Source organism: Equus asinus, chromosome 19 (assembly GCF_041296235.1).
Source record: "Equus asinus isolate D_3611 breed Donkey chromosome 19, EquAss-T2T_v2, whole genome shotgun sequence".
Classification (NCBI taxonomy): domain Eukaryota; kingdom Metazoa; phylum Chordata; class Mammalia; order Perissodactyla; family Equidae; genus Equus; species Equus asinus.
In genome coordinates this window covers 5,316,166-5,342,932 of record NC_091808.1, presented here as the reverse complement: position 1 = coordinate 5,342,932, position 26,767 = coordinate 5,316,166, and the positions used below count along the sequence as shown (strand labels likewise).

The following is a 26,767-nucleotide window of genomic DNA, read 5'->3' as shown; positions in this document are numbered from 1 at the left end:
TTCTCTGCTCACTACCTTATGACCTCATCCAGCTTCCTAGCTTTAAATACCACCGGCATTCTTCATCTCTCCAACGCTGTGTCTCCTGTCGTCATCTCTCCTGAGTTGCAGACTCATACATTCAACTGCCGGCCCAACACCTCCCTTCAGAAGCACAGTAATCATCTCAACCTTACGTGTCCCAAACTCAACTCTTGTTCTCACCTCCTCCCCTAAACTTCCCCCTCCCCTTGCATTTCCCCATTTCAGAAAATGGAAACTCTTCCTCCAGTTGCTCCAAGGGCAAAAACCTAGAATCATCCGGACTCCTCTTTCTTTCACACCTATGTTCAATCCATCAGCAGCCGTGTTGGTTCTACCTTCCAACTATATCTAGAATCGGACCACTTCTCATTGCCTCCACTGGCCTGAGCCACCACCATCTTCAACTTACGTTACTGTGATTAACTGGTCTCCTTGCTGCCCCCCTGCTCCCCTTGGGTCTACGCTCTATGTGGCAGCCAGAACGATCCTTTTAAAATGTAAGTCACATCAAGCCACTTCTCCACTCAAGGTTCTCCAACGCCCTCACTCAAAATGAAACCAAAGCCCATATAATCAGGTTAACCTATGCCCCCATGTACTCGGGACAGGCCCCGTTTATGTGCGATTAATTATAGCACCCCCTTTCATTCTTAAGAGTGTCCTGGTTTGGGCATTGAATTAGATGGTTCCTCCAGTTGAAATATCTCCTTCTGCCTCCCCAGCTCACCCCCCACCTCCTTCCTCTTGGCTCCTCAATCTCCCTTGATGCTCCCTCCTCAGAGAGACGCTCACTCTCAGACATAAAGTAATATACCAAGTGGTGGACTCCTTCACTTGCCTTAAGGTTTTGCTCAAATGTCATCATGTCAGGAAGAGAGGTCTTCCTTGATTGTCTTATAAAAAATAAGTTTTTTGACCAAATAATAGGTTCCCTCTTATCCCACAGCCAAGGTCTTGCTGAGGTCTGTATATTTGGGATAGAGAAGAGGGGGGATGCTAAGTTTATTTTTGGATGATTATCTCCATTTCTCTTTCCATTTTGGAAAATACTTTCACAGATAGAGGGGTCTTTTCTACTTCAAACAAATTTTAACACAAAATCTCTGCAAAATGATTAAGGGTTAAATATGCTGCCTTTGTGCACGATAATGATTTAAATCTTAGCTTCCCCTCGATTATACTTTGCATCTGAATTCCAAAGACATTGGATAATCTCTGAACTTTCATCATTTTGCTGATTTACAAAGTTAACATGCAGTGTGTGCCAGAAGATCATTCCCGAATACACCCCTCCCCCAACTTCCATTTGCCCTCAAATTGGGGCAACAGCCAGGCCAATGCAGTTTCCTCAATTGGACACACAAACCAGCCAATGGGACAAGTGATGCAGGAAATATAGACACACGAAAAATAACCTTAACTATGCATGTGAGGACCCTCTCACGTCCCCCAGACCTGCAGAACAAAACAGAAAAGAGGAACAAGAAAGCTCAGGACCACCCAAGAACAGAAAATTTGAGAAATGGATGTGGAACTTGAGAAGACTATGGATTTATCAGATAGTCTGAGCTCTGAGTCAGCATCTATTCACCTACAAGCAAATGCTGGCACACCTCAGGTGGATTACATTTTTTTAAAGCAAGAATTCAGCTTTTTGGAACAAAATTTAATTCGTATTGTTAAGTATAATTTCCAAAAGATAGACTTTATTCATTAAATCCACTCTCTAAAAGGTATCAAGAAAGATTTGAAGAGGAACACTGTGCAATACATTATCTATCAAACTTTTGAGATCATTTGATATTTTTCAGAAACAAATGACACTTCCCCATCACTAAATTTGGATCATCCTGGACTATCACAAAAGGAAGAAGCTGAGGAGGCACCAGGCTTGACCTTCTAAGTGGTGGCGAGTTCCAGTTGTTCCAGGACAGCACGGGCTCTGCTATTCCACATTTCTCCCAGCTCCTGTCAATCCTAGTCCCTGACTCAGAAAGCAGCTGCTCGCACTGCACTGCTGAAGTTGTTCAGGATAACAGCCGTCAAGCCCTGGGCTCCTAAGTGGGGCCTGCACCCGTCACTTATGCTCTCCCCTAAGTGAGTTTCGAGATGGGCTTCACCTGTGTAAAGCCACGCCTCTGAATCCCCAGCCATCCCACACTCTCATCTCAACCTGGCCTCACTAAGCTCCCCCCCAACACCGCCATCCAAGTCCTTGGTCCGTGACCCCTCCTTTCAGTCGGTCTTTGGCCCCACAGATATGGCATTCGTCCTGCGCATCTCTTAGCCTAAGACTCCCGCCCGAGGCACGTGGAATCCAGCCCCGACTCAGGCACGAGGCCAGCCAGACCTGCCCCATCTCCCTCATCTCCACAAGAGGAAGTGCAAAGTATCCCACATCTTATTTTGTACAAGGAGGGTTTGCCCAGCATCGGGGTGACTCAGGGCATGTTGTTGCCATTTCCTTATTGTGCCTGAAAACTGTCCACCGGAGCTCCACAGTGTGGAGGCCAGGGCCGGGGTGGAGAAACGCCTTCTGCACTCTTAGATGCCGAGGCGCTGGCCTGGCCGGTCAAAAGCTGCCACCGCTGCCACTCACTTCAATTCAGGTCACCTTTGTTCACCCCTCACAGGCGTCTCCTGCTACAGCAGCAACTTGTTCTTGAAAATCAGACGTTCTGCTTAAGAATTGCTTTCCAGGAGCCGAGGTCTCATTGTTTTAAACGGGAAGCACTCAATGCGGTATAACCACAACTCTCCCATCGCGGGACTATTTTGGGAGGAGGCAGGATGACGGAAGTAGACTGGGAAGAGCGCTGTTCACTTCCTGAAAAGAACAGAATTCAAACAACAATGCGCCACGCTGTTCCCATTTCCCTCCGCCGGCCGCGGTCCGCACCAGGAAAAGGAAAAGATCTGTTGTCCGCCCTGGAGTCCTGTTGGCTGAGAAAATGTGATCAATGAGCTATTGTCTCGGCTTCTGTTGCAGGACGTTCCGGTGGGTTTCCCATACCTTAATAATTGCAGATGGGCACTGACACCTGTAACAAAGATTCTTTTGAATATTTCCTTGTGCTAAATTTCCACCAGTGAGTTTACTCCGGGCATGGGCCATGCTCTACTCCTGGACAAATGGGGGTTCTCAGAAGATCTCCAGAACCTACTGTTCACAGAAACTCCTCGGTGAAGAGCTGAGAGAGGAGGGCAGACCATGAACTTCCAGGCCCTCGCTCGTGGGGGAGACAGGCTGTCCCGGGGCCTGCACCTGCCGCGCATGCGTTAGCGCTCCGTCTCTTCTATCCTTCACCCTTTTGCCTTTACGGTTTTGCCCTGATTGGGTGTAAAATGGAAGCCCGATCTGAATTTGCATTTCTTTAGCAGCTAGTGAGGTCTGCACTTTGCTACAGGTGTTTGTTGCATGAAGGTTTATACATAATTTTCACACATGCTTTCCACAAAGTAGCTTCTCATTTCATCCTTACAGAAATTCTGTGAGATAAGCACTTTTCTCCATTTTGCAAAGGTGGAAATTTGAAAATGCGAGAGTTTCAGTGGCGTAGCCAAAGGAGAGCCTGGATTCCCACGTGGGCTTCTGCCTGGACGCCTGGGGCGCCCCCGCTAATCGCCACCGCTTACTCTATTTGCATAAACCCTAGACAGTGGAGTTCTAATACTTAGGGTGTCACGTTTGCTTTAAACACCTTTCACGTGCACACATCGTTTGCCCCAAGAATTCCACTATGAGGAATCCTTACAGAAGTGAAAGCAGAGATATTTTGTGACGCACTGTTTGTACTAGCAAAACCGGAAATAATAAAACCGCAATAAAAAACTGCAAATAATCATTCAGTGGGGGAATGGTTAGGTAATTACGGTAAAGCCCCAGTGTGGAATTCAGCTTCTGGACCTGACTGGACCTGTTCTTCCTTACCTGTTCACCCTGGCACTTCATAAATACTTAGATGGGTGAATAAATTCAGCTAAGACTAATGTGCTCTACAAGAATAGCAGGAATGTTAATGATAGGATGTGAAGGGGAAAGACAAGGCTGGGGAGTGACATGGGTTACTGAAAGAAAAGAGGATGGAAGGGGCGCCCCAGGCCTGTGTGTGTGTCTGCAGGTGCACAGACGCTGCACTGTCCACGTGGATTAGCTCAGAGGTGGGGGATGGGAGGGAGGAAGACCACGAATTTTTTCATTATACATTTCAGTACTGTTTTCCTTGCTACAGCAAAAGGGAATTATATTTGTAATTAAATAAAACAACAAAGTACAAACATTTATAACAAAAAATTTCACATTTGGTTGGTTTCCTTTTACGTCTTATTTTAGGGTTTGATTATTATAAAGACCTTGTCATTTTCACAGCACAATTAGCCCAATTTTCTGTGAAAATATTTTTGTTTCAATAGGTAGAAAATTGTGACCTGTCTCTGGGGGAGTCAAATTCTCCATTCTGCTTTCTACTCCTTGTTGAATTTAACAATTAAAGCAATCTAGTTATCGCAATCATGTTTTTTCCATTCTTAGTACTTTTTTTTTTAACTTAATTTATCAAACACTGTTTATTTCCATCTGTATTTGTCAGTTCCTGGGCTCTCTACTTTGTTGCATTGATCTATGGTTATGCTTTTACATTAGTATAGCGCCCCCTTATTTTTCTTTATAATATACTTGAAAATACAGTGCCATTTGTCCTTCCTTATTTTCTTATTTTAATCCTAATGACTTTAATAATTATGTTTTCAAGTTCAATAAATAATCCTGTTGGGATTTTAATTGAAATTGCATTATCTCTATAAATTACCTAGAGCAGACGCGTCATCTTCCCATTTAACTGGAAACATGGCACCCCTTGCCGCTTACTCAAGTCTTTCTTCCTTTCTTCCTTTTAACATTTGTAGACTTCTTAAATTTTCATGTATTTCTCTTTCATATTTAGTCTGCCATTGACTTAAAAAATGCATTTTGCCACTTTCTTTAAAATATTTATTCTTATTTCCTTTTCATGTCATTATTCTGACAATAATTTATATTATGGCACTAATAATTATTAGGGGAAAAAGCCATCCATATCGTCCTTTCCTTTCATGGGAACGTCTATAGTGTTTTTTCATTAAGTGTACAGCTCTCTTCTGTTTAAAAAAATACTTGTTGTTTCATTCATTCAGAACATATTTATCGAGTGTCTACTATGGGCCAGAGGTTCTAGGCACTGGGAAAAAGCAGTAAACAGAAGATATAAAAATCCTTGTTTTTATTCAGCTTACATTTTATTATGCTAAGAATGAACCCTTGTTTTTCTGTTTTTAAATTTTTAAAATAAGAAGTGGATTTTAATTGTATCAAATGATCTTTCTGCATCAACTGAAACCATCATACTGCTTTTCTTGATGTACATAATCCTGAATTTTCCTACTGCTTCACGATTTATATTTCTGGGAATAAACACTCGTGGTCTAATTTTGAAACACTTGGAAACCTAAAAGTACCATCTGAAATAACAATTGAGTCAGAGAGAAAAATCAAAACACAAACAAATTGGAAATGAATAACCAAAAAAGAAAATCACAACATAGAATTTTTTTTTTCCTGCAGAATAAGGATTCAATATTATAAGTGCAAGATTCTAACCTCCCTTCTCCCAGATGCCACTAGAAGGAACAACAGTTCTGGGGACAGAAACTATTTAAGGACATTTCCCAAATGCTGGAATTCCTGTGGAGGAGGCTCCTGGGCGGGGCCACAGCTCCTGCTCTGAACAGGAAGGTTTCCCTGGGCATCTGAGCATCTGGGAGTGCCAGCTCAGGCAGTGGCCGCAGGACGGGTGGTCAGCCCCGACCCGCCTTCCTGGAGGGAAAAGGGAGCCACTGTAGGGTCATGACCTGCCTTAGGATTTTAAAGGATGATTCTTCCTCTCTGTGGCGGACAGACTCTAAGGCAGTCCCTGTGTTCTCTGCCTCCCGGTGTTCACACCATTGTGTGTTTCCTTCCCCTTGAGTGTGGGCGGGACCCGAGGCTGGTTTGTAACCAAGAGAATACAGTGAGCGTGACAACAGGATGCCACCGCTCTGATTCTTCTATATGGTTGTAATTTCCACCTTCCTCCTGGACTCCTCCTCTGCTGGCTCTGATGAAGCAAGCTGCCACAGGGAGAGGCCCACCTGGCAAGGAGCTGGGGGCCACCTCCAGCCAACAGCCAGCAAGGACCTTCAGCCATCCGTCTGGCAGCCCACAAGGGACTGAGAGCTTGGAAGCAGAGAAGACCTCAGCCCCAGCTGGCACCTTGACTGCAGACTTGTGAGACCCTGAGCAGAGGACGCAGCTCGCCCAGGCTCCTGACCCACAGAAATCATAAGGCATCAGTGGGTGTGGTTTTAGGCCATTAAATTTGTAAGTCTCAGTGATACTGTTCTGCAGCAACAGAGAGCGAATACACTCTCATACTGAAAACAGATTTCGAGGAACAAGAGTAGTTGCAGTGAGATGAGTTAGGGGGTGATTGCAGTCTAGGCTGTGGCTGATGCAGACTGGGGTGACAGCAAAGTGGAGGCCTGAGAAGTGGGTGGGTTTGGGGGTATCTTGTGAAGGTAGAAGCAATGGAATTTTCCGACTGACTGGATGCTGGGCTGAGAGAAGGAGAGGAGTCAGGGATGCTGCTAAGAGACTGGAAGGTGGATTCACCATATGCTGGGATGGGAAGGCTGTGTGGAGCAGGGCTGAGGGAGTAAGATGCCATTTCAGGTGTGGACTTGTGGTGCCTGAGATGTTCCCCCTACGTCTGAGTGGGGATATCGAGTGGACAGCTGGATCGCCATGTCTGGAGTTTAAGAGAACGCTCTGGGCTGGGGATTCACATTTGGGAGTCAACAAAACAAAGATGGAATGGAAAGCCATGCGCCTGGATGAGGTTACCATGGAGACAGAGAAGCGAAGGGAAAGGAGGGAGGCAAAGCCCGGGGCCTGGGCCTCTGCTTGTGAAGAGGTGGGAGAGAAAGAAGAGAGACCAGCAACAGATTTGGGTAGCTTCTATTATATATTTTGTGCCCAAGGATTTTTCTCTTCTCTTCAGATTATTGCATTGCCATCATAGGATGTCACCAAAGTCAGCCTCAAGACAGGGCATTTGTCGGACACAGTTGATCATCTTGCGAAAATAGCAGAGTACTTAAGTCAGATGGCCTTTCCACCTAGAAAGGACGATGTCCTTGGTCCCCCGGCGGGCAGGGTCTGTTCTCTACATCGGCTCTGGTTCTCTCCTGAAAACTGAAGGGCTCAAATGCAACAACCTGCAGTCTTTATTGAAAATGCAACCTGATCTAGTAAATGCATTGAAATGATTTGCAAAGAAACGTCCATAATATTATATTCATTTATTAGGCACTTATGTGCTCAGAACTTGTTATCATCGTCTCATTTCATCCTCCCAACAGCCCTATGAGGTAGGGACTGTTATCCTCAACATTCTTCAGATGAGGAAACTGAGACTTAGTTTAAGCGACTTGCCCAGGCAGAGCCAAGCTTTGAGACATTCTAGAACCTGCAGGCTTGGCTCCACCACCTGGTACTTAACAAGGGCTCATGGGCGGAGCTGAGCTGACGGCCACGGAAAATACACTGGCGGCTTAGGTTCCAGTAATGAAGCCTTAAAATAAGGCTTTAGACACAATAAAAGAGCATTTGGGAGCTAGACGTATAAGGAAAATAGTATTTTACTGGAAATGAAGAAAACTGGTGCCACTAATTAGCTGTGTGATTTGAGCAAACCTCTGCATTGCTGTGGGAACCCGGTTCATTTCTCTCTCTGCCAAATGGTGCAGCTGAACTAGGTTTATTCATTCAGTTGCTAAAAAATAAGTATTGTGTGCCTGGTAGACAATTTCTAAAGTTCTTTCGGCTTTAGAAACTCGATGATTTTGAAATGTGACAAAAGTTGGTGAGGGAAGAGCAATGTTAATCTCTTCCAGAATCTATTCAATGATTAATGTTACTTTCTTCTAAAAATATGTTCAACATAGCTCTCTGCCATTATATTCTTTTATTTGAGGAAGCTTGAGGAGAAAAACACCCATGCCTTATATCTTTCAGTGAGCAAACGCAAGGTACAGACCATTTGGTAAAGTTAGGGCCTATTAAAAATTTATGCATATTGTCAAAAATTCTTACACAAACGTGAAAATGACCAGCTCTAGAGTTTGCAGTGATTTAGAAAGCAGAACTACTCACATGATAAATTTTTCCCCTGAGGTCTGACACCGAGCTTCAACGGGTCCCACATTTCAGACTCCCAGGATGGAGATTTATATGTGTTTCATCAAGTATGAAAACTATATGGATGGAGGGGTTTCCGGCTGGTCCCCCCCAAGTCACCTAGCCACCTCCATTAATGTCAGCAGGCTCATAAATTTCTCCTGCGTTCTAAAGAAAGCAGCTTGTGCCACCGCACAGAAGCCTCCTAAAGTGTCACTTGCTGCCTATAAATTCACTTACACTCAATAAAGGCAATTGGCTGCACATGGAGTTAATTACCCAGGCCCTCCTTGGGAAACTGAGGGTCTCACCATTTCTCAAAGAAGAGGAGGAAAAAGTCGTGTGCAAAGCAAGGTAATTTCTTACTGGCACGTTACAAAATCTGATTTATGCATTGATGTTTCTACTTATTAGCGGGATATTATCAGCAGTTAGCACTCAAGACGGAAGCTGCCTTCTTTTTTATTTTTATTGTTTTGTGAAGAAGATTGGCCCTGCACTAACATCTGTTCCAATCTTCTGGTATTTTATGTGGGATGCTGCCACAGTGTGGCTTGATGAGTGGTGCTAGGTCCGTGCCCCCGATCTGAACCTGCAAACCCCAGGCTGCCGAAGTGGAGTGGGTGAACTTAACCACTACGTCACCTGGCCAGCCCCCGGAAGCTTCCTTCTTGATTTGAAAGTATTATCTTTACTCATGCTTGAATCCTACAGGAACTTCCCTCCCCAGTTCTCTGCCTGCTTTTATTTTATTAAAAGGATTTGTCCATCAACTCCTCTTTATTTAAATGAGTAACTATCCCCCTTCCTGACTCAAGAATCCAGAAAGCTTAGAAAAGTAGTTAGAGGAGGAAAAATGTAAGTTAGCAAAATGCCCAGATATGCATGTTTTAAGCTCATTTCTTATGTGCCACTTTCAAAAATAAATAATCTTTTATAAACAGCAACAGAGTGAATTACAGGAAAGGGCGGCTTTAGGGCAGAAAGGTTAATTCTGAAGATCCTCCAACCTCATTTGATCCAGTGGCAAATGCATGTTTATGAAACACAAAGGCACAATAACTTGTGTCTGAAGTAATACATACATGTTGACGTGTCACCATATGACACAGAAATTAAGAGCTTGCTAAAACAAACCAAAAGGCCATATATCCCGAGAGCTATCTGTCCCCTGTCACAGTGTTAAGTGCCATAAAGGAGATGGCTCCAAAGTCATCTGACTGTGCCAGTGACAGGGGCTTCAGCAGAGAGGCAGGGTATATGGGGGCTTGGCTTCACATTCCCAGCATAATACCAGTTTTAATTTGCAGGTGTTCCGCCACTTCTCGGTGTGACTCCCTCCACTTCCCCACCTCCCTGAAGGGACACAGAGGGGGAGAGTACCTCTAGCCCAAGGTCACTCCAAGGACAGTCCAAGGACCAGGAGCATCAGCATCTCCCGGGAGCTTGTTAGAAATTCAGACTCTGCACCATAGACCCAGGCAACGAAAGCAAACATAGACGAGAGGGATTACACCAAACTCAAAAGCTTCTGCTCAGCGAAGGAAATAACGAAATGAAAAGGCAACCTACAGAACTGGAGAAAATAATGGCAAACCATATATCTGCTAAAGGGTTAACATCCAAAATATAGGAGGAATTCCTACAACTCGATTGCCCGATTAAAAAATGGGCAAAAGAACCGAATAGACATTTCTCAAAAGAGGACATACAAATGGCCACCGGGTATGTGAAAAGGTGCTCAGCATCACTAATCATCAGGGAAATGCAAATGAGAACCACAGTGAGATGTCACCTCCCACTTGTTAGGATGGCTGTTATCAGAGAGATGAAAGATAAGTGTTGGTGAGGACCTGGAGAAAAGGGCACCCAGGTGGGAATGGAAATTGGTGCGATTATTATGGAAGACAGTATGAAGGTTCCTCAAAAAATTAAAAATACTATATGAATCACCACGGGATCCAGCAACCCTCTTTCTGGGTATGTACTTAAAGGCAGTGAAATCAGGATCTTGAAGAGTTAAATGCACTCTGTGAAGTGACAGAAAAGGTATCTATTGGTCTCTGCCCCTGGTTCCTGACACAGAGCTCCTAAAACCCTTGGGATTTCCTGGGTGATAGGAGTGTCTTCTGTTCTAATGAGGAAACACTTGGTGGCCTCCTGGATGGAGGTTGGTCACCAGAAAGACGAAGCATAATTAGAAGCTAGGAAATTTCGACACCACTCTCTATCCTTCAAGAAGGCAAGAAGAGATGGAAAGTGAGTTAATGTCGATCACGCCTACGTGAGGAGGCCTCCACAAAAATCCCAAAAGTATGGGGTTTGGAGAGCTTCTGGGTTGGTGAACACGTGGAGAGAGGATGGAAGCTCTGTGCCCTTCCCCCATACCTTGCCCTACGCATCTCTTCCATCCGGATGTTCATCTGTATCCTTTACCATATCCTTTTATAATAAACCAGTAAATACAAGTGTTTCCCCGAGTTCTGTGAGCCACTTTAGCAAATTACCAAACCCGAGGGGGAAGTCGTGGGAACTCCGATGTATAGCCAGTCAGAAGTATAGGGGACAACGTGGGGTTTGCAATTGGCATCTGAAGTGGGGGGGCAGTCTTGTGGGACTGAGCCCTCAACTTGTGGGATCCGACGCTATCTCTAGGTAGTATCAGAATCGTGTTGACCACAGGACACCCAGCTCGTGTTGCAGAGGATTGCTTGATGCATGGAAAACCCACATTCCAGGTGCCAGAAGGAAGGGAAGTATTGTGAATGTGGTAGCAAGTGCGAGAGTAAAGGAGAAACACGTAGGAAGAGGTGTCTTTTCTTATACACACACCCATGTTCATTGTAGCATTATTCACAACAGCTGAGATACGGAAACAACTTCAATGTCCATCGACGAAAACACAGATAAAGAAAATGAGGTATAGACATACAATGGAATATTATACAGTCATAAAAAAGAAGGAAATCCTGCCTTTTGTGACAACATGGATGAACCTGGAGGACATTATGCTAAGTGAAAGAAGTCAGACACAGAAGGACCAACACTGCAAGAACTCACTTATGTGCGGAATCTGAAATAGTCAACACATAGAAGCAGAGAGTAGAATGGTGGTTGCCAGGGGCTGGTGGGCGGGGGTGGGGGTGGGGGCGGGGGGAGAGTAACCAGGGGTTATTAGTTAAAAGGGACAGAGTTCCAGTCATATAAGATGAGTAAGTCCTAGAGATCCATATAGCTTACAGCCAGGAGTTAACAATACTGTATTGTGTATATAAAGATTTCTTAAGAGGGGAAGTCCTATGTTAAGTGTTCTTATTACACACAAAAACAATAAATCAGTATAAAGAGTGGGAGGTAATTTAAAAAATGCAGACTCAATTCCCACTGGAGACCTACAGAACTTCTGGGGGTGGGGCCCAGAAATCTGCGTTTTCACAGGCTTTCCAGCTGATTCTGATGAGTGCTCCTGCTGGAGAGGCACCGCTGTCTGGCCCAACGTGAATTACAACGTGTCGCTGGAGCTTCAGCTTTCAGAAACTGCCTATTAATTCAGCTCAGCTCAGCACACGTGTTGCCGAATCCCAGGCCCTGTGCCGGGTTCGAGGGAAACCTCAGGAAGACAGCACTGTCCTGCCCCCAAAAGGCTTGCAACCCAGAGGGAAAGACCAAAGAACAATGGAGGGGACAGTGGGAGACAGCAGTATACCCTAGAGTGTCTGTGAGCCCACAGAGAGCGAGTCTGTCCACGGCCTTTACAAGGAGCCTCAGGGCCGGTCTTCCAACACGACTGGGTGCCTGGACGAACCACCAGAGCTTACAGCTGCTGCGTGTTCTTAATTTGATTTACCATGATGACTGACACCAAAATACGCAATTTCACGCGGGCGTGCACCTGTCCCCAAGGCACGTGTGAATAATGCCCGGAACCTTAAATTCTCACCCCACCTCTTCTTGTGTCTCCCACTCAACCTCATATATTTTCCCCCAAAGCAAATGGCAGAAAATGGTTGCTCGCTTTCTCATATGAGTGACCTGCACGTGTCCGCATCTCTGCAGACCACAGCTGTTTCCGTGAATTCACTGAAGGAATCAAAAATACTGGGTCCCCAACCCAACTCCCTGTGTGTGACCATCCCTCCCCACCGTGCTTCTGAAATGTTTTTCCTTCCAAAAGTCATTCTTGCTCCATGTAGACAACTTGGAATATAAAGGAAAAGAACGAATAGAGCCGCGATCCCACTACCCAGAAGATATCAACTGTGACCATTCTGGTGGTTTCTTTTTGATGTCCTTAAAAGCCCTCAAAGGGAAGAATTCTGAGCCTTTTCTTGAGAGCCACTTCCAGTTTTACACAATGCTCACATTTCAGAAAGTCTTCACTCACCCGGGTTTTAGTTCTGACAGTAACCACCCAAGTTTTTAGCCAACTTGTCTGACTTCTCTGAGTCCACTTTGTCATCTCTACAGCGACCGGAGCAAGCCAGCTTTCTCAAATCCCATGACCCCTCTCTCTCTTCTCCCTTTCATTACACGGAACCATCACCACGTTCTGGCTGAAGATGCTTAGAAGGAGGGGAAAGAGAAGGAAGCAGGAAGCAGGAAAGCCCTGGGCTTCCCGCTGGTACCCAACAAGCCACACAGCCTTGGGCAACTGCCATCTTTTCCCACAAAATGACACTGAATGCTTACTGCACATGGAGTCTCAAGGACAAGGCTTCTGCTCCTGGAATGCTTGGAACAAGGAGAAAAGCTTGGTATTTTGGAATCAAGACACCTGAGTGTGGATTCCAGCCCGCCCTCTCTCATGAGTCATGAATCCTGGGAAAGCGGCTCAACCTTTCTCAGCCTGGGGATCCTGGAAGAGCATCCATGGGAAGCCCCGAGTGTGGTCCCTCTTGCAGGAGCCGCGGAGAGATCCAGAAGAAAGGCCCAGCTTCTGAAGGAGTCACTAGCGATGGGAGTTGGTGGAGGCCCGAGGGCCTGGGAGATGCGGGCGGGGGCTGGAGTGGGGAGAGACTCGCGCAGCCTTCTGTGCGTAGGTGACACTCGCTTTTCTCCGAAGTTCTGCCTCGCTCCAAATACACTCCTCACCCTCAGGAAACTCCTGCTTATCGCCAGAAGCTCTACTGGGCACGGAGTACCATCCAGGTGAGTCCTACTGTCCCCTCCAGGGAAAGTTCCCGGAGCCCTAGATTGGCATAAACTTGGGGGGCGAGAGACAAGGAGTCTGGAGGTGTCCCCAGGTCCACACACCTTCGAATCACAAAGCTTAACTGGCAGAACTGTACACAAAAGGGCGGATTTTACTGCATTTAAATTACAGCTTGATTTTAAAAATGAAAACAAATGAACCAAGCATTCCAAGACGTCTTCCTGCGATCTGGAGACAGGCCGCTCCCGCCCCCGCCTGGGGAGACTTAGCACATTCCACCCTGTCTTTTTTGTTTGCCTGCCCTGTGACTGTCCCCTCAGCTTTATCCCCACCCCCAGCCCTTGCGGCCCTCCTTGCCTGCCTCCACGGCGGCCTCTCCTGTAGATTGAAAACGCAGCATTTTGAAAAGATGCTCATGCCTGCGAATATAAAGCTTGCAGATCCAGGAATGCAAACTGCAAATTGTGTGTCTGAGAACGTGTTGGCCTTCCTATATGCTTAAAATAATTCCTATATGGGTGTATCATGCGCCACACCTTGTTCTAAGGGCTTTTAGGTATTAATCTGTTATCCGCCCTATGAGGTAGGTACTATTAATATCTTCATTTTTAGATGAGGAAATGGAGGCACAGAGAGGTTAAGTCACTGGTTCAAGGTCACACAGCCTGTAAGAGCTGGAGCTAGCATCTGAACTCAGGCAGCCTGGCTCTGGGATCTCTACTCCTGTGTGTGTGTGCATGTGTGTGTGTGGCATTTATATTGTATTTGTTTCTTATAGATAATAGATACCATCACATCATAAGATTAAAAGGCAGTGGCATTTTAATTCCCAGCCAAGCTCACCCTGCTCTTTCCTCTTAACCATCAGTTCCAATTGATTGTGTGTTGGTTTATAAAATGGAAAAAAGGTGACCTAATTTACATCACTTTCAGATTCCTTAAGATGACATGGATTAACAGGAGTCTGCTGAGGTCAGGGGAGAGATGCCACTGGGCCACTCCTGGAGCCGTCACCCTATTTGGGGGTCTTCCTTCTCTCTGGATTGAAGGATGAGCTGGACATCAGGCATAGTTTCAACAAAGTAAGGGACAAAATGTAGGTGGGGAGAAATGGCAATGCCCCACAACTGGGCACTTTGCAAAGACCCAAAGGCCTAGGATCAGCCCTGGGTTTCTGAGTTGACAGCCACTCAGTGGCTCTGATGCCGGTGAGGGAAACAAGGAAGGGACTGCTGAATCTTCAGCAAACAGAGCCCACCTTCCTATGGACTGACTGGGGGCAGGCAGCCTACCCGGCCTTCAGGGCTCTCACATACAGCCCCAAGGGGTCGGATGAGGCACTCCCAAGACTCTTTGATGATGCTTTAAACTGAAGCTCATCTACAGATCTGGGAACTTAGATGACCATTTGTGACAGCTCCCAAGCCAAGAGAAATAGCAGTATAGCAAGACATTTTCTGAAAACAAGTGTCCCCACGACTGTGCTGTCCAATATGGTAGCCACCACCAATATGGTAGCACCATTGTGCTGTCCAATATGGTAGCCACCACCAATATGGTAGCACCATTGTGCTGTCCAATATGGTAGCCACCACCAATATGGTAGCACCATTGTGCTGTCCAATATGGTAGCCATGTGGCTATCTAAACTTAAATTAATTAAAACTAAATTAAAGATTCAGATCCTCAGTCACCTTAAGCCCCTTTCAAGTGCTCAATAGCCCCATGTGGCTAGTGGCTACTAGAGTGGACAGTGCAGATCCACCGTTTCCACTACCACAGAAAGTCCTGTTGGACAGCGGTGGTCTAGAGTAACACAAACTCCCCTAGTTTTGTCCCTCATTATGAATGATATCAGTGAATGAAAGGGAGAAGAGCGATTATGTCGTGGGGTTGCTGAGGGTTGTAGTAGGCTGGATAAGGGCCCCCCAAAATATTGGGTCCTAATCCCTGAAGCCTATAAATGTTATCTTATATGGAAAAAGGGCCTTTGTAGATGAGATTAGATTTAGAATCTTCAGATGAGATTATTCTGGATTATCTGGGTGGGCCCTAAATGCAGTCATAAGTATCCTCAGAAGAGAGGAGCAGAGGGAGCTCAGACACACAGAATAGGAGGAGGCCATGTGACCCCAGAGGCAGAGACTGGAGCGACGGGGCCACAAGCCAAGGAATGCTGGCGGTCTCCAGAAGCGGGAAGAGGTGAGGAACAGACTCTCTCCCAGAGCTTTTGGAGGGTGCACAGTCCTGCTGATGCCTTGATTGCAGACTTCTGACTTCCAGAACTGGGAGAAAATAAATTTCTATTGGTCGAAGCCGCCAAGTTTGTGGTAATTTGTTACAGCAGCAATAGCAAATTCACTTGCTGTTCGTGCCCTGTTGAGTGGATTCAGACTCCTAGCCACCCTGGGGACAGCAGAGCGGAACCCTGCCCTGTCTTTCTGCACCATCCTCTCCCCTTCCAGGGCTCTATCAGACAATGCTTCGCTGCTATTCATAGGGTTTTCATGGCCAGTTTTTTCAGAAGTGGGTGGCCAGGTCCTTCTTCCTAGTCTGCCTTAGCCTGGAAGCTCCACTGAAACCTGTCCACCATGGGTGACCCTGCTGGTGTTTGAAATCCCGGTGGCATAGCTTTCAGCATCACAGCAACACTCAGCTGCCACAGTACGACACCTGACAGTCAGGTGGTGTGGTTCCCTGACTGGGAAATGAACCCTGGGCCACAGCAGTGAGAGCACCAAATCGTGACCACTGGACTATCAGGGCTGGCTAGGAAATTAACACAAGCGTTAAATTAATTATGCATAAGGCACTTAGAATTCTTAGTCCAGAAAAAGTGCCCAATAAATGTTAGCCTCTATTATTATCGCTATTACTGAATACACACCTACAGCATCCAATCACCGAAATGGTTCTAACGACAAGGGCGGCCAGTGGTGAGTTATGGGGAATGAGCCCCATGTTTGAGTTAGGACTCGGGGGGTACGAGGAGGGACCGAAAGCTGAGTAGAAGTTGGTGCTGCCTTGATGAGCAATGGGAACGCCCAGCAACTGAAATCATGTTTTCAGGACTGCAATATTTGACAAAAACAGCTATTTCAAATAGTTCAGGCTGTACAAAGGACAATAAACACAACCGCCACGCTATCCAGAAGATTCTAGGCCCCTAGGGCATAATGTGAAGCAAAGGGAAACACACCCGAGGAGGGGGCGTAAGGGTGCATAGCCGAGAGCCTGGCGCCTCCCTCTGCTCCACTGGGCAGGACAGAGATGACAGAGTGTGGCCACTGGGACGGGAGAAAGTATAAGTCACGTTGACACCGTGACTCCACAGCCAAGAAAATCCAAGAGCATCATCTGAAAACCATGAGAACTAATTTGAGAGTTCTGGAACGTGATGGTGCAAATTACATAAAAGTCTACAATGGATAATAACAGAAAATAATAATTGGAGAAAATCTCATTTAAAATAGGAAAGATACCTATAAAATTCATAACTTCAACAAGAACCTCGTGGGACCCAGGGATTTCGTTTGCACCATCTCACTTAATCCCCACCGTCACCGTGGGCAGCAGTACCATCACTGCCTTTCACAGACGGCCAGCATGAGGCTCAGAGCAGCGATGCCCAGGGCACAGGGCCGGCCAGGATGCAGTTAGCAGGAACTGGGCAATGGATTCCTAGCGGCTGTATTATTTCTCTCCTTCTCTCTCTTTCTTTCTCTCTCTTTCTAGCTTTCCTATAGGCCAGTACAAAAATAAAAGGCAAATGATAACTTGGAAGGCATTATTGCAATCATACATCAAAAAAAGCTTTAGCATCAGTAATATACATATAACTACATTTTAGAGATCACTTGAAAAAAAAGACATCACAAAGGGAAGCAGATAAATGACAGGGCAGTTCACAGAAGAAGAAAGGCTATTGACAAAAACCCAAAAGATTTCAACCTCCTTATTAATAAAATAAATGCAAATTAAAAGTTACTGAAATAGCATTTTTTTCTCTTATAGATTTGACAAAAGATTAAAAAGGTAATAATAAATTCATTAACTAGTGCATCCATGCAATAGAATGTTAAGCAATCATTAAAAATATCTTTTGGAAAATATTTTAAGGACATGGGAAAATCCAATGTTAAATCAAAAAATAGAAAAAGAATTAATAAAACTGTCATTAAAATATATATATGAGAGAAAAAGACTAGAAGGAACTTTTCCAAAAATTTTTACAATAGCTATCTCTGTATGCTGAAATTATAGATGATTTCAATTTTCTTCTTTAAACTCTTCTCTATCTTGTGAATTTTCTACAATGAACTTATATTACTTTTAACATTGGGAAAAAATACTTCCTTTAAAATAATTTTAAAATGGACTTAAAAACCAAATTCTAGCATAACCCCTTTTGGCAACTCTTAAGTATTGATTAAATGAGCTTAGAATAGGTATTCTCAGTTGTGGGAACATATATGAATTGTGACGTGTAGGAATTTTTTAAGTTGTCGTGTGTCCTTGTGGAATTTATCCTGAGGATGGACCATGTTTCATGTTTCAAAGACAATATTTACTTTTTATTTGTCTTTGATTTAAAAAAGCAAGGAAAGGGACTTTGTCAAAGTCAATCAGATAAATGTAATCCAATTATGAAAATAAATTTGCCCTCGACTTTCCATTACTTCAAAAAGAGGAATCTTTCCATCTCCGTGCGTTTCACACGGCAGATCCACAGCAGCTGCTCTGATTTGGCCCCCAAACTGCCCGGTCAGAAGCATCAGGATGAAGCGTTCTCGAGGGGCCTGGCCAGCGAGTCCTGGGTCTACTGTCAGAGGAAGCCACACGACCTCTGAAACAGCAGAAGGGGCCGCTCCAGGTGACACCAGGGCCTGAGAAGCCTCTCCTGACCCTCCCAGGCCCTCAGGTCGGGGGAAACAACCCCCATTGACTGCCAGCCTCACGGTTCCCTCTGCCTTTCCCAAGAGACGACTTCCAAGAGCGGGTTATGAAGGAATTGCATTAATCTACTTTTCTAAAACTAGGATGTTTTAAAAATGTAAAATGTTTATTTTGGATTATCCCAGGTTGATTGCTTGTCTTTCTTATAATATAATTTGAACTCGCCTTTTTATTATAAAAATAAGACACTGAAAAAAAAAAGACTTCTAACAGTACAGAAGAACATGACACTCTCTGGTCCCCAGAGGCAGCTGTGCTAACATCTTCCCGTGCAGCCTTCCAGAAATTTCCCATGCGTATACAAACATACTTAATAAATTAAATGTGCATATGAATATATATTCGTATGTCTATGTATGTGTATATGTTATATATTTTAACTTAGGCAGGGTCATAATTGGACACAGCACTTTCAACTTGGTTTTTGTCACCGAACAATAAATTGGATTTTAAAATCATCTATGTAAAAGCAAAGAATCATTTCATTTATGGAAGGTCTCTTTGTGGACACCTATTCTCTGAAGTCCTGAGAAAGGGAGAGAAGTTCCCAATAACGGAGGTTCATGAACCCAGGGCACGTCACCCTCCTCAAGACCAAAATGAAGGTTTGAATTAGAAACCAAGGTGACGGACTGAGAAGACTCAGTTCTTTTGACACAATGCCTCTCTACCTAAATTTCCATGATTGCACCAAATCATCCCCAGTGTATTTCCTCCAGATACAATTACGTAATTGGATCAGAACGAAAAACAGCAATACTGTTAGCTTGCACAATTCACTGCTTATGTGTGAAATTTCGAGACCACTCTTCTCTTCTCAGCAGAAGGCACAGTCCTATGGGGGCTTGCTGTTTCTTTGGGGGAGGGGGCGCACGAATGAGCAGATGGTCACAGTATGGTAGGAAGAACAATGGCCTGCTCACGGAGGTCGAGGTGCTCTGCGAGTCTTAACGATCCCACGAAGTAGGTATGAGTCTTGTCCTCACGTCACAGATGAAGAAACTGACCCAGAGAAGGTAACTGCCTTGTCCAAGGCAACACAGCCAATTCTTGGGGGAGCAAGGCTCCAGTCTGTGCTCTTAATCATCATGCGAACTGCCCGGAGGAGGACTGGGGGCGCCGTCAGAGGTCAAGCAGGAGACAGGCAGGCATCCGGGAGGAAGCACTGAGAATGGGGTTCATAAAGAGTCTCGACTTGTGCAAGAAGCTAGTGAGGTAGAGGGGTGGCGGAAGGGAGGAGAAGGTGGACAAGTGGGGACAGCACCTGAGGCTGTAAGCCCCACCCTCTGAGAGTCTCAGCCAAGGAGGGTGATGGTTGAGACCCTGGCAGAAACCCCAGAGTGGCTGACGAGCATGTGGGAACATCTGTGCGTGTCTTCCTGTGCGTGCAGCATGGTGAGGGGGTTCGATGGCGCCAAGAAGGAGAGGACCTGTGGATGAGGGTCTGAGAGAGCCACCTGTCCCCTGAGACCTGTGCTCCGGGGGACATCAGCATCCTGAGGGAGCCAGTACCTCAGAGGCAGTGGGCTCAGAAACGACAGGCCTGGATTGCAGGTGCCGGACGACTGGGGGCGCATGGCAGAAACCACAGGCTGCCTACCACAGATACAAACATCTTGTAATGTAATTTTTGAGAGGAAGTTTGATTTTCTACTGCCAGCAGATTAAATTCTCTGGTCCTGATGAGCCAACCGAAGTTGGTGTTTGGGCATCTCTGGACCTAACGTGATGCGGCACAGCGGCCATTAAAGAAAATGGATGGCCAGCTCTGGCCTCCATGGCTCTGGGGCTGGTCACACCGTCTGCCCTCTTTCCTTCCTCACTTGAAATAAAACAGAGTTTGAAGCTGCTCTGATCGGGTTACCTACGACGTGTTTGTTCTCCTGTGTGTGCTTCTCTGATAAAGTATACCTTTCAGAAACCATCCCTTGTAAACAAGCTTTAAATCACTTATCATTTCATTTAAGAGCATTACAGAAGACCCTTAATCCAGGAAGGCCCGGGCTTGTTCCCATAACTGCTATGCACCCCTCATTTCAAGGAGGCCTGGGGGCCAGGTGTCAGGTCCTGGAGTCAGCAGCTGCCTCAAAGGATTATGACAGTCAGGGACCATGATTGAAGATCTCCAGCCTCTTATAAGCAGAGAGGCCGGCCAAAGCCCAGAAAGGAAGGGTGGCACGACCTGCTTGTGGCTGCATTCCTTGGCTTTTGGACAGACCTGGCCCGTGAAATCCTCCCATTGTGGGGCTGTATCATCCACCCATGATGCCCAGTTCCATGTGGTCTGAGAAGCATCGTACAGACTGTCGTTTTAAAAAAGATGCCAGTGATTTCACTCAAAAAAAATTAGTCCCTGAATTCTTAGCCTTGACATTTCACTTCTCTAAAATGAAAACAAAAATGCTCAAGACTCTGTATCAACACACTTCTGTGCTTAAAAACATACAAGAATCTCAACCACTACAGAAGACCCCGCCGGGGGCTATCCTCGCGGGGCTCACGCTCACCTGCACTCGATGAACCAGTGCCGGATCTGGTCTTGAAGGTTCTCCTTGATGTCTGTGCCTTCCACTAATTTCAGGCTGTCCTTGATTGTGATCAGAGCCTCTTTGTAGTCCTCTTCATGCCGGCTCTGCACCTCGTTCCGCAGGCTGATCACCTTTTCGGCCTGGATTATTGTAGCGCTGACTTTATTAAACAGAGGAGGTGGATTCTGAAAAGAGAAGCAAAAAGATTTGAGATCATAAAGGTTACAGAGCTGGCAAAAAAATATTAGACACTATTGAAAGACATCTGTATCTTCAATGGTGTCTTACCAAAGGCTCCGGAACAAAGGAATCCGGCCCGGCAGGAAAGTCTGAAGGAGTGATTCACCACCATGGGGCGGAGGGCTGGCCATCACTCTATACCGTTGCCCAGAATCGGGCTGAGGGGGGGAGTTAGCTTGAAAAACGCATATTCAATAGACCTTTTTAAAAAAATCATTCAAACTACAGAAAATTAAGCTTTTCCAAATCTTGGCTGGTGGGAGAGCAAAGAATATAGAGTAAGAAAGTATTTGAAGCAAGAGCTGGTGAAAAGAGTTTGGCTGCTCTGATTTCAAGAAAAACCACCAAAATCAACCCTGAAAATATCTGTTCTATTGTTACAGACCTCCAAAGAAGGAAATTCTCTGTTGACTCTAGATATTCACCCTGATATTACATCTTATTACTAGAATATTCTGGGGCCAGCCCGGTGGCATAGTGGTTAAGTTTGTGCACTCCACTTCCGTGGCCTGGGGTTTACAGATTTGGATCCTGGGTGTGGACCTACACACCACTCATCAAGCCATGCTGTGGTGGCATTCTATATGCAAAATAGAATAGGATTGGCCCAGAAGTTAGCTCAGGGCCAATCTTCCTCACCAAAAAAAGAAGAAGAAGAAGAAAAAGAATGTTCTTTCTCAAAATCTGCTGACCAGCAAGTCAAAAAATATCTGGCTATTGAGGACCAACTATAGATGTTTAGCACTGGGCCAGCATCTGTGGAGGCCTGTGGTAAGAGGAAATACAGAATCACTTGGAGACATAATTCTTGTTCTTTGGAATCCCTAAAGAAATGAAGTTGGCAGCAGATGAGTAATGCACGTCATAATAGGGAACAATGTCAGGTAATCTGTAAGTGTCTATATTGTGGATTTGGATGGAAAGAATAAGAGGAACTTGGAGAAGAAAATCACATATGGAGCTGTGCTGCCTGGAATCATAGGTATGAGAGTTGAAGGATGGTTCTCCTTTACAGATAAAGATACCGAGCCCTAAGGAGTTCAGAGACTCAGTCCAGGTCATGTAGCAAAAGAAGGGCAAATCCAGTGGTGTGCTGGACCAACCCACAATGGCGTGTGAGATCCAACAGATACATTTTCAGAAATTGTGCAAGCTGGTTGCCAAAATGCTAAATTAACAGCCATTTAAAAATGCTAAATTATATAAATTTATACTTAAACAAGTTATATTAAGAACAAAAGTTATCAATGCTCAAAACTCATCACTTCCTAATTATTTTTACTGGATTTTATGATCATCTATGCTCCCGACATTATTTATATCTGTTGTATCTCTACATTGAAGATATTGTATAACGGCGTGCTACAGTGCATATCTTCCCCACTGTGTTCATTCAGGTTAGTAGCTTCAAGTTGGCTGTGGTGAGAATATTTACACCATGGAAATTAGCAAACACTATTAATCAAAACTTCATGTATTGTTGTGATTTCATTGTCTAGACTTAAGAAAATGGTAGAAAAATAATAATGCAGAGAAACATAAAAACGTGCCATGTCTGTATCAGTTATATTGTGACTATCACAAAAAATTGAGGAAATAGTCTTCCAATATTCAAATACTGTAATCTGATTCAGCAAAGGCGTGCCCAATTTTAAAAAGTGATGAATGAGTGAAATTCTGATACACACTTTGTTGTTTCACCTTGCTCATTAAGGCGAATAAAAATATCAATCATCATTCATCTCAGAATGACATTCGTCAATTACAACCACAGGCTGACAACAGATCCAAGAGTTTAGAAAAATCCAGTAAAGCCTTCTGTGAGAATTGATGGCTATGTGGAATTTGCAACAAAGAGCAGTATATATTTTGTTATTTGTAAACTGTGTCCACATCCTTATATCAATGGAATTATAATAAATTAGGTATGAATAGATATCATATATTTTTTCTGAAGAGCCATAGTTAAGTATTACCAGCCCACCACTGCGTGCATCCAAGACTAGAACTCAGTTGTCCTAGAAGGTCCTCTCATCACTCATTGGTCATGTGCATCCTACCCATGGTCCAGCTTCTGTGAGCCTTCCTTCCCAAAGAGGCTATGTGATGTGGAATCGTCAAAGAGTGCTCAGACTCTAGGGCAAAGCTAACCTTGAAGGATGTTTGTTGACTCAGAAGCATAAAAGTAATTTCCTCTTCTTGGAAAAGGGAAAAACATAAGCCAAGGCACTGAAGTGGAAAGAGAAGGCAGGCTGTGGGTAAGAGATGTGTAGAAGAATTAGCAAATCTAGAAATCCTTTATACAGAGCAGTGGCTCTTAACTTTTTTGTGTCTCAGAGACCTTTGTCTGGTGAAGCCTATGGATTACTTCTCAAAATAATGTTTGCAAATGCATAAAAGTAAAATACATAAATTGATAAAGGAAACCAATTACAGTCATGTACCATATAACGACATTTTAGTCAACGACAGACCGTATATACGATGGTGGTCCCATAAGATTAGAACCATGTAGCCTAGGTGTGTAGTAGGCCATGCCATCTAGGTTTGTGTAGCTACACTCTGTAATGTTCACACAATGACGAAATTGCCTAATGACCCATTTCTTAGAATGTGTCCCCATCCTTAAGTGACACATGACTGCGTATTGACACCCAGCTCTATCTGGTGGTGATTAGACTTGGGTCATGGGTTATTGAGAGGAAGCACAGAGGTAAAGTGCCTTTTCATCACCTCATATCAAGGGTACACACTATCAACGTGATTTATGACTGCTGTTAACCTTGATCACCTGGCCGAGGAAATAGCTGTCAGGTTTCCCACTCTCAGGTTTTGTCTCTGCTCCCACATTTATTAATTTATTCAGTCCTTTATTTCTATCAGTATGGACTCAAGGATATTTATTTTATACCTTGGGTTACAAGACAATACTACTTTACTACTTTGTTGTTCAAGCTGTCCCAGGGTTGGCCTCTGGAAGCTCTTTCAGTTGTACTTAGCTCCTGTGTCACTGTGGAATAACCTCCATCGTTGTGTGTAGGTATGTGTCCTTTGTGTGTACTCGTTTTACATGCACATAATTTTAAAACCTCAAATAACTGCCTCCTCAGTTGTCTCACATCCCCCAAGTCTAAGACCACAGCAATAGGGAAAGGTTAGTTTCTTCAATAAATGATGTTGGGAAAGCTGGATGTGCACATGCAGAATGAACTTGGATCCTTACCTCACACCATATACAAACGTCAACTCAAAATGGCTTATAGATTTGAACATAAGACCTGGAAACATAAAACTACTATAAGAAAACAAAGGGAAAAAGCTTCTTGACATTGATCTTGGCATGGAATTTTTGGATAGGACGCTAAAAGCACAGGCAACAAAAGCAAAAACAGACAAGGGGGATTAAACTAAAAACCTTCTGCACAGCAAAGGAAACAATCAATAGAGTGAAAACAACAGAAGAAACTTACAGAATAGGAGAAAATATATGTAAATAATATATCTGATAAAGGGTTGATATCCAAAATATATAAGGAATTTATACGACTCAATAACCTGACTAAAAAATGGACAAAGAATCCGAATAGACATTTTTTGGAAGAAGACCTACAAGTGGCCAACAGGTACATGAAAAAGTGCTCAACGTCACTAATCATCAGAGGAACGCAAATCAAAACCCCAATGAGATATCACATCAGTTGGAATGGCTATTATCAAAAAGGCAAAAGATAAATGTTGGTGAGGACGTGGAGAAGACAGAACCCTGTACACTGTTGGTGGGAATGTAAATTGGTGCAGCCATTATGGAAACAGTATGGAATTTCCTCAACAAATTAAAAATAGAACTACCATATGTTCCAGCAATTCCATTTCTGGGCATATATCCAAAGGAATTGAAAATGGGGTCTTCAAGACATAACTGCACCCTCACACGCATTGCAGCATTATTCACAATAGCCAAGATATGGAAGCAACCAGGGACCACTTTAAATATGAAAACCCAGATCATTATAAGGAATGTTCTTTTATTATTTCTTTACAATATCCTTCCTCTATTTCCTTAGTTCTTTTTTTTTCCTGGAACTCCTGCAATTTTCTTTACACACATCCCTCATCCTTCCCTTTGTCACTTTGCTATTTTCTGAACTTTCTCTTTCAACTTTGTTGTTTTTTTTTATTTTTTAAGTTTCTACTACTATATTTTTACTTTTCAATAGCTCTTTCTTGTTCTTTGATTCTCTTTTTTCAGCATTAGGTTCTAATTGTTGGACTCAATAATCTTCTTTTATTTCTCTAAGGTTATTATTACCTTTAGGATTTTGCTTTTTATTTTTCCCTCATATTGGTTTTTTTCCCAATTTCTTTTCTGTTGGTTGGTTTTGGTCTCTGTCTTTCCTAAGGGTCTGGTGACCTTTGTTGTCCACCCTTATTTAGGAGAGGCGCACCCAAAGCTGTCTGGTAGCTGTGTAAGGGGGTTGCTGACTGGTGGGGACACAGCTGCTTTATGGGAGGAATCTGAATATCAGTATCTGAATGTCTTTCTTTGGAGCTGCTCAGTTTCTGTCGATAGAAATCCTCCAGTCTGTTCCTAAGAGATATAAGCATGACTGCTTGAGAGTTAGGAGCCAAGCAGGGGAAGAGAGCTGGTGGTCCCACTGCTGAGAATACGGACCTTCCGTTAATCCTCCCTTTCAGAACAGGACCTCGCTCACTCCCCACTGTGCAGAAAGAGCAAGATAAACGTGCATATTTCCTCTGCAGAGTTAACCAAAACCCCCTAACACAACTCATGCTTCTTTGTTATGATTTTTTCAGCATCAACATGTTTGAAGTCTCTCTCCAGTCAATAGCGTATAACTGGCTTTTGAAAAACGCAATCTGAGAATTATAGAAAAGAGGAATTTTATTCATTTATGTGGATAAAATATTTGGAGAGAATCCTACCCTCTTATGTTTTCTTGTTGAATACACTTGCTTGTTTTTCCTTTCCTACCTTCTGTTGGGTTTGTGGAATGAGCTTTAATCATTCTTGTCATGGAGTGGTTTACAAATTATGCACCTTATTTTTAATTTTCTGCCAGTATTCTTAAATTTTCAACATGTTAATTAACACCTATATTTCTATCCATGTCTAGAATTCATCAGTATCTACGCAATTTCCTTGAGCAAGGCTGGGACCTCTGCATGTGTTCACTATTCTCCCCCCCCCAAACTTTCATACTATAATCACAGACTGTGATTAACTTTTTTAATCAATAACTATTTAAATTTAAGCATAAGTTGTTCTAGTTTCTTTGTTTAGTCTTATTTTTCTTTCTCATACTCAGTTTTCATTTTGTTGAAGCATATCCTTGAGTGTAACTTTCAGAGTGGATATGGTCTGCATACATATTCTAAGTACTTGCATTTCTAAGATGTCTTCATTTGTCCCCTTCTACTTGAATGGCAGTTTCATAGGAACCATGAAGGATACGTCTTCTGAAACACAGACGCCAGTGAATAGTTTGTTGGAAATTTAAGTGCTGTTCCTTTGTAGATAAGCTGTTCACTCCCAGAATGCTTTACAAGTTTTGAAAGTTCATCCAAATGCATCCAGGTGTGGGCATTTCTTCATTC

At 44.0% G+C, this 26,767-nt stretch overlaps 1 protein-coding gene across 2 annotated transcripts in view; it reads right to left on the bottom strand.

Annotated features, from left to right (window-relative positions):
• The window catches only part of IQCA1 (IQ motif containing with AAA domain 1), a 154,880-nt gene that overhangs the window by 92,203 nt on the left and 35,910 nt on the right, over positions 1 to 26,767 (bottom strand). For both annotated transcript variants that reach the window (XM_014862589.3, XM_070489334.1), the window contains exon 6: positions 20,891 to 21,096. In XM_014862589.3, coding sequence (XP_014718075.1) covers positions 20,891 to 21,096 — 206 coding nt within the window. The remainder of the gene's footprint in view (positions 1 to 20,890; positions 21,097 to 26,767) is intronic.